This window comes from Ostrinia furnacalis, unplaced genomic scaffold (assembly GCF_004193835.3).
Source record: "Ostrinia furnacalis isolate ACB-3 unplaced genomic scaffold, ASM419383v2 OfSCF4295, whole genome shotgun sequence".
Taxonomy (NCBI): Eukaryota; Metazoa; Arthropoda; class Insecta; order Lepidoptera; family Crambidae; genus Ostrinia; species Ostrinia furnacalis.
The window spans coordinates 40,147-57,959 of NW_021134534.1; the positions used below are offsets into that span (position 1 = coordinate 40,147).

Sequence of the window (17,813 nt, forward strand, 5' to 3'; positions counted from 1 at the left end):
TTAAATGTATTAATATATCCATATTGTCTGATTTATTGTCTACGTCAATAGCAACTAGCAATGTTTTTCTTTAACATTATTTATTAATTTCTCCAAAAGTTCTTTATAATTAATTTTCTCTCTTAATTTCTTCTGAAGTTCTTTAAAATTAATTTTCTCTCTTAAAAAGACAATGCCATTTATACATTCGTAATTTATTTAATGTAACCGAATGTATTTTTGGTACGGACGACAGCACATCATCCTAAACACAGTGGCGTATTACCTCGTTGTAATACAGGCTATTTTTAACAAAAATGTGTAGGTTGAAGAGCTGTCGACTATACTAAGATAACAATATCTGTTGGGAGTCGATTTCAATCCATAAAATTGTCAATACCTATTGGCATAGCCTCCAGTTTGTTTAGTTGAAAATCAAAGACATACTTATTGAAATACCTATGTATTTTATTTCAAAATTTTCTAATTTTCACCCTTTTTGTTTTCAGTTCAACGTTCCTGGCCCCATTCACCGAGTACCCGCAGTATTTGGGCATAATGGCGATCCTAATATTTGTTTTATGGTTTTTCGTGCCCATCTTGTGAGTAACTTTTAACATTACGTTCATTACCATTTACTGTACACTGAAAATATTTTAGTGTTTAATATTGCAAACAGATACAATACGTATTTCATCATTTGGGACGTGTATAAGTGCTCTCCTGTTTTATAAACTCTTTCATTTCATTTAGTTACTTTTATAATGGACCAAGTTTGGGCTCTCGTAAATTTTATTTTGATTTTAGGTATTTGGTACAACTACAATTTCTCACGCTACAAATTTTTATTGGCATGGCCTCCATTTTCATTCAAAAATATCGTTGACGTCCTTTATGAGATAGTATTTTATCTTTAAGTACTAATCTGGTAAAGGTCGCGGGAAGTACCTGGATGCGGGGAGCACAGGTCCGATCGTTGTAGAAATCCTTGGGGGAGGCCTTTGTCCAGCAGTGGACGTCAATTGGCCGAAACAAACGAACGAATCATATTGATTAAAAATGAAAGTGTGTGCTAAGATACAGAAATAGCTGATTATAACTTAACTAGCGGGCGGGCGCGACTTCGTACGCGTGGATCCCGTTTTACCCCCGTAGGGGTGGAGTTTCGTAAAATCCTTTCTTAGCGGATGCCTACGTAATACCATCTACCTGCAACTGCATGCCAAATTTCAGCCCGATCCGTCCAGTGGTTTGGGCTGTGCGTTGATAGATCACTCACTATGTTAGTCAGTCAGTCAGTCACCTTTGAGTTATTGTACATTTGGATATGGTTTTGAAACAAATAATTCCAAAAACATAAATTAGATAGCATTTTGTGACAAACAAAATACTTAGTCGTCTATAAAAACTAAATTAAATGTTTATTCGCTAATTATTTCAATGAGATTGCCCTGAATTTGAACTAATTTTCTAGTCGTGGGCAATTTAATTGGTTCATATAAATAAATGACAGTCAGACAATTAATATTAATTGTGCCTAATTAACAGCTAACTATTCATAAATGTGCGTTTTCAAGAATAAAAGTATATTTGGAACAAAAAGTTGTTTTTTGTTTGTTACGAGTCTAATTTATGATTCTGATACTTCTGTAATGACAGAAATTATACAATCAAAAAAGGCATTTCTTCCTGGTTTCTTTTGAATAGATAACATAAATTTCAAGTTTTTAGTATTACGAATTATTGCAATAAGATAATTTATGAAGCTGAAACGTTTCCTTTCAAATAATAAAATAAATACCTACAGATTACGAAACCCGAGGGAATGCATTTTATTGTTTTGCTGACTGCGACAATTTTACGTTATAAATGTTAGGGCTTTAGAGGAATAAACAAATATGCAGGTACTGAAGAAAACGTATTACGAACGATAGAGTCGCATGAACAATAACATTTACGTGATGCAATAAATATATTATCGGTAATTATAGATCCCGTCACATAGAATCTAACTCCTGTATTCACAAACATTACTATGAGGTCTCACAGTGCGCGTGGACGCACAGGGTAACACACGAACCAGTCACAGAGCTCTATTTAACACTGTGCGTTAGATTTCGCTTTATTTAAGCAAGCATGGTTTATGAATACGGGCGTTCACTAAGACTGATTTATACCTTTTCCTTTACAGATTGTACCGCCTACGAAAGTCGCTAAAATCGTCGCTGAACATCATTGGGCCAATTATAATCATTATCGCAGTAGTGCTGTGTACATTTCTGGCCAGCACTGAATCCTTGGACTCTATGTTCGCGTCCTGCGAGCGATGGACGCCGATATACCAGGCGTACATTTGGCACAGCGCGATGGTGCAGGCGCTACTGTCCACGCAACTGATGAGCGGGTTCCATATAAGCGGTGGAGGAACCATTTACAGGCATTCTGATGTGCGATGGTAAGTTCTCTCTACTCTACATGACATTGGTTCTTTTGAGATCTGCTTGACCCAGCGTTATTGTGTATCATCATCATCATATTAGTGTGCTTACCATGAGTTTATGTTAGGTATGCTCACTAGCGACTGCGTAAAAAATGACGTTAAAAGTATAGAATTTTTGCACTCGCTAGCTATTAAATCTAACGTAAAATTTTGATATTATAAAGAGCTGTGGTTTTCTGAATAAAGAAAAATAAAATAAAATAAAATAAATAAGCACACTGATTATTTAGTCTCCACAGTCAGACGAATAGAATTAGATGTCAGGAGGTTAAACAACAGGATTTGGATTTAATAGGTAGTCATTTGACGTGGATACGAGGTTAAAAAGAAGAATCAATCAAATCAAATAAAAAGTATTTATTTACACACACAGACATTGGAAACATACATGAGACATTTACATCATGTTTACACTGTAAGAAGCCTGCCTCATTTAATTGTCAGTTAATTGTTATTTTATTAATTGTAAAAATTTTTTTTTGTCGTATTCCAGGACATCCATGTCAATAATAACAACAAATCTCATCGCGAGCTGGGTCTGGGTGTTGATATGGGAGTCGATCGGCGGCACCGGTCGCAAGGACACCAGCTTCGCAGCCATCCTGGTGTTGATCTACCAGTCAAGTGTGTCGGAGAAAAGGAGCAAGGAGTGGCCCCTTTTTGGTTACGGAATTGTTTTTCTTTCTGGCATTATCACAGTGGTAAATATAATTTTTTAATCACCATCCGATGTTTCTATCTTTTGGATGTAAAAACTAAGGTCAAAATCGTGTGAATTACATTGAAACATGCCGTCTCTTACGTCTGTTAATTAAATTATGAACAATGAAATCCAAACTGTGTGTGACCTACGATTACGTATGATCAAGAAAGCCCATCTCTTCAAAAAGTATCTTACTACATATATCACGAAGGCGTTCCTGCGCTGCCCGTATCCAGGTTCTTCCAGCGACCTTCACCAGATCGTTGGTCTACCTAGTGGGGCCCTGCCCACGCTACGTCTTCCGGCCCATAGTTGTCAATCGAGAACTTTTATCAGTGGGCTGAGTGTGAGTTTTCATCAAAAAATGACATTAAATGTATGACGAATTGTACAGCGCCCCTAGCTGGAAACGTTCAAAAACTAAAAGCATAAATTTTTTGTGTGTGACCACAGCTCTACGAGCTATGTGCCGCCCACTGCCACTTTATTAATTTGGTTACCTTTTTTTAAATTATTCTTCCTCTACATTTCAGCTAACCCTACTCTTCCCTGTATACGACAAGCTCCATCGCATCGCCGGCGACCACTGGCGGCTCTTCGCTGCAACACTGTCAGCCATTGGCACAGCCTTCACGGTAGCTGTTCTGACGAGGGGTGTGGAAGTGGCTAGCGTGTTGGACGAGCTGGCCATGCCGGTGCTTGCCGTGTTCACTACCGCCAGTGAGGTGGTTGGATTCGTGTTCATTTATGGTGAGGAAGAAGTATTGAAATCAGAAAACGTGAAAAGTTTTTTAAACTAAAAATATCAAGAAACAATAATAATATTTTAGTTCTGTCACAATAAATAAAACATTAGCTGAAATCATTTTGACTCAAGATGGTTTAACATTTTTTATTGTCCAGTAACAGTTTCCATCCGTTCAATTCATTTCAATAGCATGCTAAAAAACTATCTATCTTATCAAAACCATTATAATCACGACATTATAGCCACTGCTCCGAAAAATCAGGTACTCAAAAAAAAATTGTAAACATCTCAATAGAAAGTAATAAGATCTAATTCACATTTTCAGGTTGGTTCTACCTATCAGTGGACATAGAATTCTTGACAGGCAATAAGTTGCCGTGGTTCTGGGCGTTCTCCTGGTGGACCATACCTGTTCTTCTCATTGGAGTCACTGGATGGTGGCTGCGGACCCTTATAAGGGCCACTTGGGGCCAGGAACAGATGCTGTGGCCCTTGGTCGGGGTGTTCATCGGAATATTGGTCATGATGATCGTCATGGCGGCAGTGGCTGTAGCGAAAGAGGAGCAGTTTAATTTGGCATCGGTAAGTTATGATTAAATTAGGTTAAAAAAATAGATATTCAAAAGGAAAGGTACTGGACAATCAGAAATCTAATAAGTATTGATAGACTTTGATTCTTAGTCAACTAGTTCATCACGTTGCGTAAGCGAGTTTTACTAATTTTGGACTGACTATTTAATTATTACCTACTATCTATGCACAGTCAGTCAGAAAACAGAAAATTTTCGCGAATAAATGTTTATTGAAATTTACTTCACTTCTGAAGTTTTTCTAACTTCTCATTCAAACACTGAATTTTTTAACGCAATATATTTATATTGATATGTTCTCATTTCAGAAAATCACATCAGCATTCAGTTCATCTCGACTATGGGGCCCCGAAGAACCAATGGCGAGATACGTCTGGATGTCCCAACGTTACGCCAATGAGATCCAGAGCTCCAACGACGCCCATTCCGAACCGATCAACTACTCGCAAATCGTATTCAAAACAAACAACGAAAAAAACGATAACTGGATCAAACCCACAGAAAATTACCAAATCCCATACAGCGTTTACTCCAAAAATGGATTCATAGATAGCAGTAGCACAGAAGTGTTTAAAGACGTCACAGCAATATACGCACCACATTCAATACCTAGAAGTAAAAAGAAGAGGAAATCCGAAGAGAAGTTCAGATCACCAAATATCTGCATCGCCAAAAACGAACTAGGCGGACCAACTAATTGTAATTGTAATAGACATTTCACTTTGAACGTGCCAGACCTGAGGAAGAATGAAGTGACAACAATTCTCTGATTCTAGATAGAAATTTTGAATTGAATGCTTCCAGTTACAACTATTCAGTTCATTTTATACCAAATGATGGTAGCGCTCTTGAACATGAAGACATGGTTGTGAATCAAAGTGAATAATTTGCTTGTAGTAAACAGTTGCCAAAACTATTTATAAGGATGCGCCTACATTCTGATACCAGTAAGTAGAATCTCAAATAGGTAGTAAATACAATATCGCTTTAGAAACTAGGGTTTTGAAAGAGAAGTTGCGAGGTTTGGTAACGATAGAATGTGATAAGCAAAGCCATGAAGAGTTTACGCGTACAACGAAGGTGTTGCCTAGTCGTCTAATTTATTGTTATGATAATCATATGAATCAATAAAGTGTTCATACTTTATACCAGTTTATTATCTTTTATTTCTTCCAATATTTGATAACCCTAAATAGGTACTCTTTAGAGTATTACTTTACAGATAGATGTCATATTCATTGATTTTAATAATAAATGGTCGAACTACTCATATAAAATATTACTCTAAGGCAATCTAAGTTTGGAAAGCTCCTAAAATGGCCCAACAAAATTATTGTTCGTTATTTTGAAAAGGATCACGGCGAAAGTATCTGACAAAAGAAACTTAAGTTTGGGCTCAGGAAAAAATACGAAAATGATAATCGTTCACACAGCGAGTGAGCTCGGGCGCGGGAAAAAATGAAAAATTGCCGAAGTTTTTAACATAAATCTCGGAAAATACTCTCAAAAGTATTACTTGTGAGAACCTCTCCATCAGTTTCTTAAGTGTACTAACTTATTTTGATAGGTACCAGACCCTCTGCATGAGTATTGATTACTGCGCAGATGTGGTTTTTAAGACAGTTAAGAAAGATAAATATATTTTAGCATAATAGCCAAGGAAAATTTACCAAGTGACCTTTTATCATGAAGGAATTTATCTATTTTAACAATACACTCGTAATAATTTGGAGTGAGGTCTACTTTCAGTTTGTTATGCTGTTTCTCTTCAGCAGCTAATCTAATCAGCTACCCCTAAGCAGTGGTAGGGTTATTAATAAAAGTTGAGTTATTATGAATCAGACGACGTATACAGAAGTTTAGGACTGCAAGTTGTCCTTTAATAGTGAGTACTTTGTAGCGTAAAAGCCGCGTGATTGTCCGATCTTATGACATGACACGACAGCCAAAAACAAGTTCAAAATTGTCTGTCAAATCACAGAACCTACAGAAACTATGCCTTATGCTTTGACCTTACTCGAAGCAGCGTTCGACCGTCCTATATCAAAGTTTCTTCCAAAACAAATGGCCCGGAATGATTCCCCCTGGCGTTAAGTGCTGGCTTACTCCCGAATTAGGTTAAAGCACTCATCATCATCATCCATCATTTCAGTCATAGGACGTCCGCTGCTGATCATAGGCCTTCCCCAATTATTTTGCAGATTAGCCGGTTTGTAGCGGCCAGTATAATGAAGCAAATCCCAGGACCATGACAACGAAATATCCAGAAGTTTAGCACTATTCGTCCTTTAATAGTAAGTACTTCGTAGCGTAAAAGCCGCGTGATTGTCCGACCTTATGACATGACACGACAGCCAAAAACTGTTCAATTGTCTATCGAATCACAGAACCTACAGACACTATGGCTTATGCTTTGACCTTACTCGGAGCAGCGTTCGTTCTACATCAAAGTTTCTTCCAAAACAAATGGCCCGGAATGATTCCCCCTGGCGTTAAGTGCTGGCTTACTCCCGAATTAGGATAAGGCACGCGTGGGTCATTATTCCGCGTTTTACCGCTAATGAAAATAATAAAGTGTTAGTAATTTGCTAGGACCTTAAGAGGACACCTTGTAATATCGCATTTTATCGGATAAGTAATGGGATTTAAGGGGCGATATTATTTTATTATGATGGCGCCTTGACCTCGGGGTTTTTACTGATCTAGTTGAATAAAACTTCCTTTAGTTTAATAGAAATGGTATATGAGTAATGATAGAGGTTACAAAATCATACGATCTTCATTAACAGTGGAAGAATGGCTTTTATTGTCAAATTTTTATATACCACTGTTTGACATCAATAAAACAGTCTGTCAGGTAGGGATTATAGTTCCAAAACGTTTGTTAGTCGTATACCTCGAAATCAAAAAATCCTTGTAGCTTTTCACCTATTCGCATTTCGCCGCGATATCAAAATTTCTGAATAGATTTTTATTCTTGTAGTATAAATTTTTGATCGCTAATTACAATTGTCTAAAAAATTCATAGTAGATTTACTTTCCTGCCTGTCTTCACTGTATAATAGGCTATTGATAATACATGCTACATCAAAATTTGCTACTGATGTAAAAATCTGTTAAAAATATATGCTAGTAGCAAAATATACTACCGATATTACACGCTACAACAAAAAACGATATCACGGTGAAATGCGAATAGGTGAACAGCTACAAGGATTTTTTGATTTCGAGGTATACGACTAACAAACGTTCCAAAATACTGAACTGTCCTATCCATAACATTGACAGTGGGGCGCCACCGTCAAATACCAGATCACTGGTTCCAATTTTTGCCATGTTGGAAACCATTATTATAGTTGAACGATGGTAGCGCCCCCTGTCATTAAGTTTGGTGGAACAGTTCAGCGTGGGTCATCTATTCATACGCATGACTATAAATATTGCCAACTTCTTCATCTTTACTACGAATAAAATCTGTTCATCATTAGCAAATTGTTTAAAGCATCAACCATATGTTTACTGATTTTCTTTTCAAATAATGTGGCAGAAAAATCACGTATTTGTTTTACAAATAAATGTTAGCTTAATATTTTAAAGTTTTCATTGATATCCCTCTAGTAATTAAAACGCTCGAACAGTCTTCCAACAATAACACTCAAACCCAACTCCTTAATTTTTCTAACAATAACAGCGAAAACCAAACGTCCTTAATTTATCCTAACTTCGACGAACCCAAGTGGAATCCTTAAATCAATCGTGAAGTGTAAAAGCCGATAAAAAGTTCCAAACGAAATAAATTGAATGATAATTTGTTCGATGTCGGAACATAAGGAAAAATTACTCCCGCTTTAGTGATGGGCTGAATCGATAAGATGAAAAACGAACTTATCGAATTGAGATTCAAAACTTGAATGAAACCGTAATGCCAATAAAATTGTTTAAAACTAATAAAGGAAAATGTATGTTCAAAGATGTTTTCAAAGTTGTTAATCAATGGCGACAGGCAAAAAAAAATTGACATAATTAGGTACATAATTCGTTATTAAAAAAAAACATTGAAAAAATATTAGCGGGTAGTTGCAAATTTATTGCTTAGTCAACTTTGTTTTCATACCTTCGTTCAATGATCGGAAAGTCTCAGTTGCCCAGCGACAGTCAATGTGCACACCCGTGTGTTGCGCACGCTCCACGAGTGTACGAGTGACGTTCACTCCTTTTATAGACCGTGTATTTTGTGGTTGTTCGCGCGTGTAGCCGAGTTCTGTGTACCATCATCATCATCAGCTCCGAGGATACCCAGGCAAAAGAACATCGTGGTCTACAGGTTGGTTCCGTTCGTGGCATCAGCTTTAAGGTTAGTGAAGCTTAGATTACCTGTCTGTATTATAAGGCCTTGGGCAAGGCCAGGGAAAAAACGCCTTACGTTAAGCGACTTTTTGAAGTTGTACTTATCGATAAAGGTGTTAATTATGCACAACACTATAACCAAGACGAAAACAAGATTGATAACCGGAGATAACGCGCAGACAATCGGTTAACATTGGACTTTTCAATTGGAAATCTTATAGATTCTGAACGCGGACCCAATAGCTTTTTTTATTTGAGAAAGTCAAAGTTGATTAGTTAAAAGGACTGCAGTAACAATCCTAGTACCTACCTAATATCATAATTGTGAATGTCAGTAGAGACGGGTAAATAAATGTCTTTTTCACGAAAAACGGATTCTGATGGGATTATAAATAGTCTAAGACCCAAAGAAAAACATAAAAAAGTTAACGGGGAACTTATTGGCATGTATCTCACCTGATGGTAAGTGATGATCAGGTTTAAGGTGAAAGCGAGCTTAACCCGGAATCTTCAACCACAGAGGATTATTATTTATCTAGGTTCTTAAAAGGACACGTATTTAATAAAGTCTTTCTTTTAATCTGAAATCAGGCTGAAAATCACTGCAATCTCACTACAATTAACAGTCAAGCAAGACATACTTAGGTACCCGTAACTACATCATTGTAAGGCTCTATTATCAAAGTTTCTACACTAGCAAAAAGCAGCTACCCTATGCAAGTGTACATCACGCATCAAGTTAGAGCACGGCAACTTGAGAAATTACTTCTCCATGCAAGTTGGGACTGTCTTTGTGGAGCTTGCACTGTAAGTAGCTCAAAGTTGCAAGTTTAAGTTGTAAAGTGTTTAATATGTGAGCAAATTTCATGGTAAGAGTAATTTTTAAGTTTGTATTAAGAGGCGAGGACTTGCTTCATTACTCTTATCTCGGAGGCATGGTTTATTTTATTTTATTTCTTGTTTACGCTTTGTTAGGGCTTTATTAAGCATTTCAGCTACTGTAGAATCCAATTGTTGACTAGATTAATTTTGAATTGAACTGATCATAAAGGCAATGGTCGAAATTTGAATATCGAGTTGAAATCAAAGACCATTAGCTGGTGCCAACTGTAAACTGGAAACTAAGTTGATAATCAAATTCCACAATGGCTGCTGCAACGCATCGGACTGCAGAAGTAATAGACACTTTAAATGCTGTTATAGGCATCTTTATGGAAGCTACGAGTATAATGTGTTTCAATTTATGCGTCGAATCCATGCGTAGTACCAAAAGTACAATTCAAAGTTGTCTCAAAGCAAAATAATAATTACGATCTCCAGACAATTTCCATTTTAAATCTATATTTATAAAAGCGAAAGGTCATTGATTGACTGACTCACTCACTTATTACGAAATCTCAGAAACTATAAGTGCTAGGAGTCTCTTTGCATGGGGTTTCCTTTTAGAACGTAGGTGCTCACTAAGAATGGTTTTTACGAAACTCCACCCCTAAGGGAGTAAAACGGGATCCACGCGTATAAAGTCGCGGACAGCCGCTAGTTACATAATTGTACTGATTCTATTCAATACTCCAAATTAAAAATAAAGAGCAATAGGCTCGATCCAGTAGGTAATAACCGAGGTCCCCGGGGACGCTGAGTTACGAGCGCATTTGTCCCCGCACGACCTGACGGTATCTGATTGGCGGAGGGCGAGGCGTTAAAATGCTGCAGATAATTCTTTAAATAGAACTTTTGCTGGGATTGAAAAAAAAGGTAAGGAAAATTTAAATATTTCACTCGATTCAGCCAAATGACGTCCCCAAGGATTTTCACAATGACCAGTGTTGCGCTGCTCGCATCCAGGTACTTCCCGCAACCTTCACCAGATCATCAGCCTACCTAGTGGGAAGCCTCCCTACACTACATTTTCCGGCCCGGGGTTGCCACTTTAGAATTTATCTTTCCCAATGGTTATCAGCTCTACGAGCTGAGCTACGTCCCTCGCCCACTACCACTTAAATTTCGGTTACTTTGGTTTTTCTGCAAATCTTCTCATTTCTGATTCGATCACGCAGGGAAACTCCGAGTATAGCACGCTCCATCGCTATCAGTATTTGTTGGGGTTTTGCGTATTATCATCATCAAAATCAGATTATTTGATATCCACTGAAGGATTAAATGTACTCGTACCTCTTTAATTTACCACAGTCTATTGGAGGATTTAGATTTTATTTGTTAGTATTTGACGAAAAATTTCCACTTCTCGTAAGCGTCATTTTAGCCCTCCTTGATAAGAGGTCATTATTAGTTGCTATTAATTTGCGACAATCTGCCCTACGTCACCGGACTTTTTGTCACAAAGGTCAACACGCACTTTGGTGACCGCGCAAAAACCGCCCGTAAAACTTGTGACAAAGCGATGCAGTGTGGCCCACAGAAATTAAATGTGATTTATCTTGGAATTAGTCTGTGGTTGTAATTGCGGTGCTGTGGGGAAAGGGGTCAAGTATGTTTGTTTTAGAGGGTGTTATGTGTCTATTTTTAAAAGGATCACTAACCACTTCTTTATGGAGTCCCCCAAAGCACTTCATTAAGCGTAAGTAAGTAATTAAGTACAAGCATCAAAAAGATACTCCGTTGTTATTACCTACTCTTTAACGCCGTCATGGCTAGAGAACTGTTTGTCAATTCAAAAATCACTCCCTGTTTTATTTTAATGTTGCTAAGCATGTTTAGTAACTTACTTGAATCCTCGCTTCCTGACCTGAACAATTGATGTCAGGCTCTTATTAGCTATGTCGGTCTTAAAACCTGATAAGTATCTACTAGCAGTGAATTCAGTTTTCAAACCAAAAGAAGAAAATCACTCTCTTGCACGCTTTGCAGCTCAAAAAATTTAATTGGTTTAATTATTCGATGATCTCTTTTCTCTATGGAATCTATGGAAACTTGTTGGGTACAATTTTTTTGAAAAAATAATGTAGGTACTACTGCTGTCATCTACACTTTACACATAATCTGAAATTAAGCACAAACGAAGCGTACCTCCGCACAGTTCGAAACACTTGAACCATGATTATTAAAACAGCAAAGTCTAGATTAAACCTCGTTTAAGTCAGAGCTCGTCATCCGTTTCCCGGTAAAACTCCTAAACGGCAATTAAGTACGCTGCCTGGGACAGGTGGCGCCTTATTAAACTAGGACGGACGGTTAATTTACGTTACTACCCTAACCGTGGTTAGATAACTAGTTTTCTTATTAGATTTATAACTTTAATTAGGTCTGTGTGAACTGAGAGGATTTGGGATTTGTATGGGTGGGATGAATTTGTACCTCAATAAGAGAAAGCATATTATTGTTTGTTTTCTAACGTGACCGTCTTAAGATTAGGACATATGCTCCCCGGAGGATATTTGAAACCAAAGTGCTTACATCATCATCATCATCACTTCAGTCATAGGACGTCCACTGCTGAACATAGGCTTCCCCCAATGACTTCCACATCGCACGGTTAGTAGCGGCCTGCATCCAGCGCCTTCCTGCTACCCTTATCAGGTCGTGGGTCCACCTTGCAGGTGGACGTCTCACGCTGCGTTTTCCGGTACGTGGCCTCCACTCCAGAACCTTGCTGCCCCATCGGCCGTCAGTTCTGCGTACTATGTGCCCTGCCCATTGCCACTTCAGCTCGCTAATCCGTCGGGCTATGTCAGTGTTACATGGTAGATTTGAAATTATATAGCTTGTAACAGCATATCAGACTTTACATTTCTTTTTGCAAAATCGCCCCTATTACATTAAAAAAACTTATTTATGTATTAAGCTTGACGTCGTCGCGTCATACACTTGATATAGGTTGTGATCATGAGGTGATATTAAACTATCGTTTCAGTAAAAACATTTATAGCAAGTTGTGCTTCTACGACACAATTAATACTTTCCCTGATTTTTCCGGCACAATCGATAAATATTAAAGGGCGATGATAAACACTGAACATTAGATTAACAGGCTCGTTATAATTGCTGTGCTGCCTGCAACCAGCCTGTTGTTATTGCGAAATTAATTGGCGAGTAATTGGCATCGCCATTCGCGTCTGAAGTAGGCTTGCCAGGTGGCCGGGATATCCGGGATATTCTCGGAATTTTGCGCCCCGTGTCCAGGCGTTCATCGTTTCAGCCAATGACGTCCACTCAAGACTAAGACCTCCGCCATGGATTTCTATAACGACCGGTCTTGCGTTGCCCACATCCAGATACTTCCTGCGACCTTCACCAGATCGTTTGGTCCACCTAGTGGGGGGCCTGTCCATACTACGTCTTCCGGCCTAGTAATTAGACCTTATTGTCCCGGATTCCAAAAACCTACTAGTTTTGTAACAGAATAAATTAACAACGAATGACATGGCTGGCCTGCCTGTGAGTCCTACTAAGTACGAGTACATGTGTACCTGTCTGATAAAAGTTCGTTCGTTCGTTTCAGCCGAAAGACGTCCACTGCTGGACAAACGCCTCCCCCGAGGATTTCCACAAAGACCGGTCCAGCGCCGCTCGCATCCACGCACCTCTGCGACCTGCGACAGATCGTCGGTCCACCTAGTGGGAAGCCTTCTGATAAAAATATGTATTTGAAAATAAATGGCATTTTCTTTTTCAAATACTAATTATTAATCCTTTGAAAATAAAAAAACAAGTTATTTTTTGGGTGGCCAAGAAGACCTAAAACCACAGTCCTAGAATTTTCCCGGATATGGCAACCCTAGTCTGAAGGCGCCCTGCTATTGACTGTTAGTTAATTAGAGCCAAATCGGGGGCTGTGCAACCGGCCCGGTTGAGCGGAAGGCCCCGTTAATAAGAATCCGTGGTTAGGGGCTGGCTAAGATGGCAATGATTGCAATTTGTTAAGCATAATTCAAAGGGTCTAATATCAAGAGTGTGTTTTAGTCTTTTGATAAAAATTAGCTGTAAAAATAATTTTGATAAAAATAAGAATCCGTAGTTAGGGGCTGGTTAAGAAGGCAATGATTGCAATTTGTTTTACATAATTCAAGGAGACTCTACCAAGATGTGTTTTAGTCTTTTAACAAATACAAACAGTAACCCCCTTATTAATAAAAAGTTACACCACGGTTACACGCTTGTTGGACATTGTTTTTTGCCATACCTACTAAACGTCACTTTAAAACACTGTGATGTAATGAGCGTGTAATTTTTATTAGTTAATATTCAGCATGATTCAAAGTGGCATAAAAAGTCTATTGGAAAAAGAAAAGAAGAAAAGAGTTTCTTCTCAGTCGTTATACTCTTGACTTCTAATCTTGTGGTCGTCTTATCAACTTTTACTTAGGGTGGGTTGCACCATCTTACTTTAACTTTGACAAACGTCAAAAATCTGTCAAACTCCATACAAAAAACGCCGGTTATCGTTATAGTTACGATCAAAGTTAGGTGATGCAACTCATCCGATGATCAACTGAGATCAATGTTATAACCGATAGCGATCCAAAATAACTTTGATAGCATAAAAACAACGCACTTTCCTCAACCCTGATAATGCTTATCCAAGTTTAATCCGACCCACGTGTACGATTTATAGTACCTACGGAATTTAGGGGTGTCACTTAAAAAAGTTACTTTTTTATTTATACGACATATTTTTATTTTTACATTATATATTTTTAACAAGTAGGTTTAAAATGCATATTATTTTGAATTACGACAGGTACAGTCAGCGGCCGTGGCTGAGACGTGGTCGCTTACTATGGGCCTCATAAGAAGGCTCAAGGTCACCCAAAGAGCGATGGAGCGTGCTATGCTCGGAGTTTCCCTGCGTGATCGAATCAGAAATGAGGAGATCCGTAGGAGAACCAGAGTGACTGACATAGCCCGCAGAATCGCTAAAATCAAGTGGCAGTGGGCAGGGCACATAGCTCGAAGAGCTGATGGCCGCTGGAGCAGGAAAGTTCTTGAGTGGCGACCACGAGCTGGAAGACGTAGCGTGGGCAGGCCTCCCACTAGGTGGACCGACGATCTGGTGAAGGTCGCGGGAAGTACCTGGATGCAAGCGGCGCAGGACCGGTCTTTGTGGAAATCCTTGGGGGAGGCCTTTGTCCAGTAGTGGACGTCTTTCGGCTGAAACGAACGAACGAACGAACAGTCAGCGGCAAATAGTTCGTGATACGCAAAGTGGTCAAAAAGTTGAACACAACCATATTCCAATTATTGCAACAAAGTCGTGTAAGAACTTATCGGCTACTTGTCATGGACTATTTGACGCTACTTGTTGGAAAGATAAATATTTTTTACTGTTTAACTATATTAAGTAGGGGAGACTGGGGCTGGTTTTAACAGGGGTAAATACTAACAGCGTAATTACATAGAACCTATTCGACTTACCACGCTAATTCCAACGCACTTTGTGCCTACTAATAAGCGCGAACGTGTCTCGACCTGTCAGTTGCCGGCCAAGCGTCACGGGAGCAGGTTGCGTCAGACGCCTCCAATTTCACAGGAAAATGAACTTTTTTACGTGTTTAATTTTTTGCATTACTCTTTAAATATGTATCGTAGAAAATTGGCTTTGGTATTGCATAAATCCGAATTTATTGTATTTTTCATTAATTTCAAAGTTTTAATCGAAAATATAACCGGTAAAAGAAAAACAATAATTTTGTGCAAAATGAGGTCGTGGGGTTGGTTTTAACAAAATGCACGGGGTAGGTTCTAACGCGTTAATATTTGCCTCGAACATTGAGTAAGACTGACTTTTATAACCAAAGTTGTATGTTGATTTATTAGAGGAGTATTTTTTTTGTTATTTTATTTGATAAAGATAGATTTAGTAAGTTTTAAGTTTATTACACATGTTTAAACGGTAAGGAGCCGAATTTCAATGATCATTTGATGATCAAAAATTATTTTTTGTTCTTTGATTTGAGTAATGCTGATTGAGTGAGTCAGTTTATTTAACTAATAAAATTTAAGTTTTCTGTTTATTTTATGAACGGTAAGGAACCGCATTTAATTTTATTAGTGTTTCTAATAAACATTGATTATTATTTTGTTGTTTATCTTAGCCAAAATCCCATTCCCAACTATAAATCATTTCTTACCCCCCCTGTTAAAACTTTCCCCAGCGATGTTAAAACCAACCCCAAACCGGGGGTAAGATCTAACAAGTGACTTGTTTGGCAAAACTCGATTTTTCTCAGATATGGTAATTATTATATACATTTTGTTGTACTTTACGTAAAGCTCATTAAATTTGACATCACGTACCAAAAAACCATGTTTCTTGCTAAAGCAGTTTAGAAAATATTACGCTCAAATCAAAATTTGTTAGAACCAGCCCCAGTCTCCCCTACTGTATCTCGGTTTGGTCAAATAAAATAACGACAATGAGAATCACAAACACGAATGTTTTACAAGCTAGATAAATAAATATCAAAATAGTCGACATCACATCTCATTGTGTATTTTTCTTGCGAAATAGCAGTTATTTCAATTACTAACATACCATAACACAGAGTTTAGCTTGATGTCCCATCGACTGTAACAGTGAAACAAATTTCATTGAATAGGTACCTACAATAATGTCGGCCGTTTGGTGTAGTGGTTCAGAACGGACTATTATGCCGAGAGGTCCCGGGTTCGATTCCCGGCCGGGCAGAAATTGAAATGATGAATTTTAATTTCTGTGACGGGTCTGGGTGTGACTATGTATAATATTTATGTATTTATAAAAAAAAAAGTATATTTAAGTAGTATATCCGTTAAGCTTAGCACCCATAACACAAGCATTAAGTTGCTTACTTTGGGGCTAGCTGGCGCTGTGTGAAATTGTCCAATGATTTATTTATTTATTTATAATAATAAAATAGGCTTTAAAAAACAGATCCCTTCCACTTTTGTTCTTTGTTTCAACCCTCACCACAACTAGGTAAACGCAAGAAAAAGGTTCTAGTTAGCAAACGGCGGGGTTAACTGCGGAACAGATCAGGTGAGCGGCGAATTAATCACACCTCCGAAGGGATCGGGCGGTAGTCAGCGTTTGGTCAGGCCAGGAAATTGGCGGTAGACGTTTGATATCGATTGAAGGTTAATGGCAAGATGATTATCGAAGTTAAAGACTGTGGGTATTAAATTGAGCATTAGTGATTCTCAAAATACGTTCTGGAGGATGTAGCGTGAGCAGGCCTCCTACTAGGTGGACCGACGATCTGGTAAAGGTCGCGGGAAGAGCCTCGATGCGGGCAGCGTAGGACCGTTCACTGTTGAAAACCTTGGGGGAGGCCTTTGTCCAGCAGTGGACGTTATTTGGCTGAAACGAACGAGCGAACGATACTCATAATTGCTAAGTTGCGCACGATTCAAGTTTTAATATTGAACAGGTACAAAATAGTAGGATTGGAATTTGGACATTACAGAGACGTTAAGAAAACGTATAGATCAAAATCGATGAAACAGTGACGCAAAATAGTATTTGTTACAACTGCATTTAAGACAGATTTTAGGACTTGATGTGCGAATGTTGTCGTAGCGCGTAGTAATAGTAAGAGTGTTCCTATTCAGGAAAGTGCATGAAATTCAAATTGCTTACCCACCGACCAATGTGGGCAGCTGGTGGGTTATGTGGGGCTACCCTCTGAGAAGTTTAAGTAGATCGTGTGCCCTAATCGTAACATAACCAGTAGGTATCTTTTCTTTTTCGCATATCGTGAGTTAATTTCCCTAACTTCGTGGCTTCGTTCCACTCACTCGCACAGCCTTTTCTCAGTGAGAATAGAATCTCATTCAATTATCTAAATGAAATCCGGATCGCTCTGTGATCTTGCGACGGTAACACAATTTGCACGTCCACTCCTAGACTTCGGTCAGTAATCGAATAAATGGGACCCGTGACTCGTTAGTTTTACTCATTAACTTATGGGGTTGTTTGGTTATAAATTATTTAGCGCGTGCCCTGATGGA

The 17,813-nt window shown here is 38.4% G+C and overlaps 1 protein-coding gene across 2 annotated transcripts in view; it reads left to right on the forward strand.

The window, feature by feature from the left end:
* Positions 1-5,671, forward strand: part of LOC114359298 (sodium-dependent nutrient amino acid transporter 1) — a 29,529-nt gene extending 23,858 nt beyond the window's left edge. Inside the window, exons 5-11 of one of the 2 annotated variants that reach the window (XM_028313626.1) lie at positions 489-581; positions 2,171-2,434; positions 2,973-3,180; positions 3,716-3,932; positions 4,256-4,512; positions 4,829-5,158; positions 5,263-5,464. In XM_028313626.1, coding sequence (XP_028169427.1) covers positions 489-581; positions 2,171-2,434; positions 2,973-3,180; positions 3,716-3,932; positions 4,256-4,512; positions 4,829-5,158; positions 5,263-5,271 — 1,378 coding nt within the window. In that variant the 3' untranslated portion in view covers positions 5,272-5,464. Of the gene's footprint in view, positions 1-488; positions 582-2,170; positions 2,435-2,972; positions 3,181-3,715; positions 3,933-4,255; positions 4,513-4,828 lie in introns of both variants that reach the window. The other variant, XM_028313625.1, reaches the window with a different exon arrangement.
* Positions 5,672-17,813: the final 12,142 nt, after the last annotated feature.